Source organism: Buceros rhinoceros, unplaced genomic scaffold (assembly GCF_000710305.1).
Source record: "Buceros rhinoceros silvestris isolate BGI_N320 unplaced genomic scaffold, ASM71030v1 scaffold13707, whole genome shotgun sequence".
NCBI lineage: Eukaryota > Metazoa > Chordata > Aves > Bucerotiformes > Bucerotidae > Buceros > Buceros rhinoceros.
Window position 1 is genome coordinate 28,344 of NW_010424049.1, and position 4,555 is coordinate 32,898.

Sequence of the window (4,555 nt, forward strand, 5' to 3'; positions counted from 1 at the left end):
GCATATCGTTAATTCAGATTCTGCTGTGTCCGTAAACTAGGTGACAAACTGGCCTTCCTGCTACTGGCACAGCTCACAACAAATAATGAAAATCGGAAAAACATCAAAAACACATCTCACATTCCTCTCCACTTCGATTAATCTATCTTTAACTTTCAATAATTCTCTAGTAGTTTCCTGATTTTCTTTCTCCCACTTATTGACAGATTGATTGTCTTCTCCACTTCTGGGAGGAGAATTCTGAACCATCCTCTCCTCTTCTTGTCTTTGCTTGAGAGCTTCATAGTTCTTTTTCACCTGAAATTATTTAGGACAACTTCCATCAGGTTTAGAATTTTCCAGTTCTACATCGTCATTTTCTCCATGACCATAGCGCTTTTTAAGGAACAGAAAGTGCTACGTTACTGCATTTATAAATCTGCTTTTGTATTCATTTGGGGAAATGATGTACAAATTATTTATGGATATGAGTATCTTGATGCTAACAAACACTTTTCTAACAGAAAGAGACCCCTCTTTTCTATTTTTTCTCAGTGCTTTCAACTGCATCCCCCAGCTTTATTATAAAAGTCCTATGACAAAGGAGATTATGTTTCTTTTTTTAACCAGTCCACTCAGACTGTTCAAGGAACGTCAGAAAATATGACTGAAAATCCCAAGTCAAATCAACTTCAGGTTATTTATCCTCCTGACATATTCAATGACCAATGAATAAACTAGACAACCTCTCCTGTGACTTCCAACACTGGGCCTGTATTATTGCAGTCTTAAAGAGCAGTCACGCCTCTGTCCTGCTTTACATTACCCACACAATGCCCATCCTTCGCTGTCTTACACAAAAGGTCAGGCGTAGAACAATAGCTGGGTCTGGGAGTAATTTAAACTTACAGAAAAATGTTGTTCTTACTGTTTTAAGTTCCTGACGGAGCTGCTGGTTCAAATTTGTTGATTCTTCTAAACGAGCCTCCAAAGCAGCAATTTTTTCTTCTTTTATTTCGAGAGACTTCTTAAGCGTGGATTCTAATTTTGACTCCAAAAGCTTGTACCTACTGGTCAATGACATCACATACAAAAAAAGTCTGGATTTCAAAAAAATATTTGAGGTATTTAAATTCTAAAATGTACTGGAACAGTAGCCTCATAGTTACGTTCAAAAATGCCCGAAAGTTGACTCTGTTCAAAAGCCTGGAGACAGTATCAGCATCAAGTTCTTTGTCTAAACTAAACAGAAGATAGTAGCCAAACCCATTTTTGATTCCTTCTTTCTTTTAAAACATACTAGACATACAAAAAGCCCCGTTCAGCCACACCAGTAGGGTGCTGGCTTTATCTGGATCATCAGGGTGCATGTGATGACAGCACTCTTCCTTCTGGCTCCACTCCAGTGAATCCAGCGGGGACCTGAACTAAATTAGAATGTGAAGTATTTGGAGAGCAAGATTTTCACCCATTTCCATTTCCTGCCAGCTCACAAAGAGGAGGCATGAGGGAAGGGGAGGGAGCGCAGTCTTTGCAGGTGCATACTCATCTGATGGATGAATGTGCAAATTGCCCACTCAGCCCAGCTGCTGGTATTTTAAGACTCTTCCCACTCCTGATGTGTAAAGCTTCCATTTTTTTAACCACATTTACAATATTGCAGGGCACCTAAACACCCAGACCACGTATTGGGAGACAAGTGGTCACATTTAGAATATATCGGTTTAGAACAGTGTCTCCTTTTTAGAAAATACGGAAAACCACACTCATTAATCGCTTTCACGCGGCTCACTCACTGTACATGTGCTCAGAATCTGGAAAACATCCCACTTCTCCCCACAGCAGGATAAAATAAAACCAACCACTAATATCCCCGTTTTTAGTCTTGACTGCTGAAGAATCTATCAGTTCAGTGAAAGGAATAGATTGCAAGAGACTCCTGAATGGACAACAGTATTAGATCCAGTCAGGAACTGGAGCAGAAGACCAGTGGCAAGAGAATTACTAAGTAGAAAGCTGTCCAGCAGCATCACGTAGTAGGATGAGAACTGTAGATTTTAAGGCATGACAAGTAATTCTCAGGGCCTTAAACAGGAGGCAGCCTGTGACTAGCAGAATAGAAGCATTTCATCTTCTTGAGCTGAAGCAGATATTCAGCTACAAATACGGATTTCTGTTACGGTAAAGTTCAACAATTATGGAGAAAACAAAGAGGAGAAAGAACAACAGCGGAGACGGGATGTGTGGTTTGCTTTTGAACACCTGCTAATGACAGACAGTACACACTTTCCAGGATCACTGAAATTCGGTTATCTCAGGTTCAGGGTCGAAATCCATAAATCTTCTGTCTACAGACAACAGCCATTTGAAAGCCAAGAGAAAATGGAAAACAATTCAAAGTTAATTAAAATGTGTCAGTTTAGGCCCAGTAGAAAGACCAAAGTGCTACCAAGAATATCCAACAAAAGCCTGGTATCCAGATACCTGGTACCATCAAATATTCCACCTGCTTCTGTGGTGCTTTCAAATGGTCAGTGCTGGACAAAGTTTGCCAGGAACACCTTCCCAGTGAGGCATTATCTCCTGCTGCAAGGCCGTCTGCAAAGAATTAAACATTCCTACGACAGTGCAGCTGAGCAGCACCAAGTTATGAGAGATCCAAGGGCAGCAGCAGAGATGTGCCAAGTGCAGGTCAACCAGTAAGCAATGCATAAGCCTGCTCTCTGGGCCGTGCTCTTTTTAATATACCTAGCAAAAAATGTGCAGTGACTCCCTGAAAAAGAAATACCCATTAGAAGAGCACAAAGGGAAGGCGGGGGGAATGAAAAGAAAATAATTTATTTGTGTAATTCCCATACACAGTTAACCTGGAAGCAAAGGAAGAAATTAAACACGTCATGACAGGTGCCGGAAGTACGTTCAAAGTACATTCATTTGCAGATTATAATTTAATGAAAGCTGGATAAAATTCTCCATTCCAGAGACACGTAACTCCAAATTTTCTTCCAAACTATGGCTTATAGATCCATTACAAGATCATTCTGTAAAACGTGAAGGAAACACTAGTGTTGTACAGCCCGAAATCCCAATTCATATAGTGTCGCAAACCAACTAACCCATGAGAAGTGAAGCCACAACACCCGATCTTTGGAACTATGAGCACCTGTAAAAGACAAGTGCCATTGTCTGGAAAGTAGAAGGAGACTCACAAATCTTGTCAGGTAGTATAATTTGCAGATTTCTTTATCTAAGCAGTTTAAGCTTCAATTCAGCTGAAAGACTGGTTCTTCTTTGTAAGGTACCGTCACCAAAGGACAAACCGAACACATCCTATGTACTGTACACGACACAGTAGTGCTTAAATCGGAAGAAATCACACTGGTCAAAGTTCTGAGGACTTTTCACAACAGAACAACTCATCTATGAGCTCAGAAAGGCAGATGAAAGACACCTGCAAAAAAAAAGAGGTGGTAGCAGATTCTCCCCACAGGATTCTGACACCACGCCTGTAGCAGAGCGCTGGCAGCAAGGGAAAGTGAAGAAAAACCTCAAGTTGTTTGTTTTTCTTTTGATGCAGAAGGCCCAGAAGCACTCTACAAGTTCACGACAATCAGCTGTAGTAACAGATGATGACAGCAGCTTTTTGGTTTTCTAAGAGCACAAACTGAATCGCACTGCGAAATAAAGACTGGCCAGAAAGGCCACACTCGTCTGCTTTTCTCCTGTCACAAATTTCCCCTAAATCCCTGCAGGGTAAGACAGAACGCAGCGTACAGTAAAGGGAACAGATGTGGGGACAGCTGCTTTGTAACGGCAGGTGTGGAGGAGTCACAGAGCCAGCACGACGTTTGGAGACGCTCGAGTGTTGGCCACTTCCAGCCTGTGGGAGTGGAATGAGAACAGCTTCCTTTTGGTAGGAAGAATCAGAAGGAAACCGTGGTAAGGAAAGAGCGAGAGAGTTCAAGGTAACCATTATGTGACAAAAGCGTAAAAAACCTTCCTATCAGTCAAGCAGTCAAAAAGGGGAAAAAACCTACTTTGGGCCTATTATTTTTTTTACTGCTAGTGTTCCTGCTGCTAACTAGCACATAAAACATTTTAATTACACATCACCTGTATCTACTGACACTCTTCAAGAAGTTTCTTAGCAACGGAAAGTGGTAACTGACTTTCACAGACAGCTGAATGTAAAAGCACATGCACTACCCTACGCATCTCAGAGAACAGCCAGGCCCTTCTCGGGTCTGTTAGTGTGCAAGAGCGTGCACCAACCAGGCTGGAAAACCACCGCATCTCCACGGTGAACAAGGACCCTCCACTCCCCAGGGCTCCAGGCAGGCCTTGATGTTCTCACCTGTCATCACTGCTCTGTTCGTCGTGCAAGAGACGCTCCTTGTTTAAGCCTATCTTTTCAAGTTCGTGGGCAAGTTTTTCTAGATCATTGTTCATTTGCTGGGTCTTCAACTTTTCATTCACCAAGTCCTTATGCAGGAAAAATGAGTCAGTACTATTGTACAAATAAAATAATGTAGTTTTAATCCTAGAAGTGCCAAGGCAAGAGCCCCTTATCCCTACA

General features: G+C 41.8%; 1 protein-coding gene across 2 annotated transcripts in view; it reads right to left on the reverse strand.

The window, feature by feature from the left end:
- The window catches only part of CCDC88A (coiled-coil domain containing 88A), a 70,796-nt gene that overhangs the window by 22,362 nt on the left and 43,879 nt on the right, over positions 1-4,555 (reverse strand). For both annotated transcript variants that reach the window (XM_010140649.1, XM_010140650.1), the window contains exons 16-18: positions 4,334-4,461; positions 908-1,046; positions 121-297 (exon numbers count right to left, since the gene is read on the reverse strand). In XM_010140649.1, the coding sequence (XP_010138951.1) occupies positions 121-297; positions 908-1,046; positions 4,334-4,461 (444 nt within the window). The remainder of the gene's footprint in view (positions 1-120; positions 298-907; positions 1,047-4,333; positions 4,462-4,555) is intronic.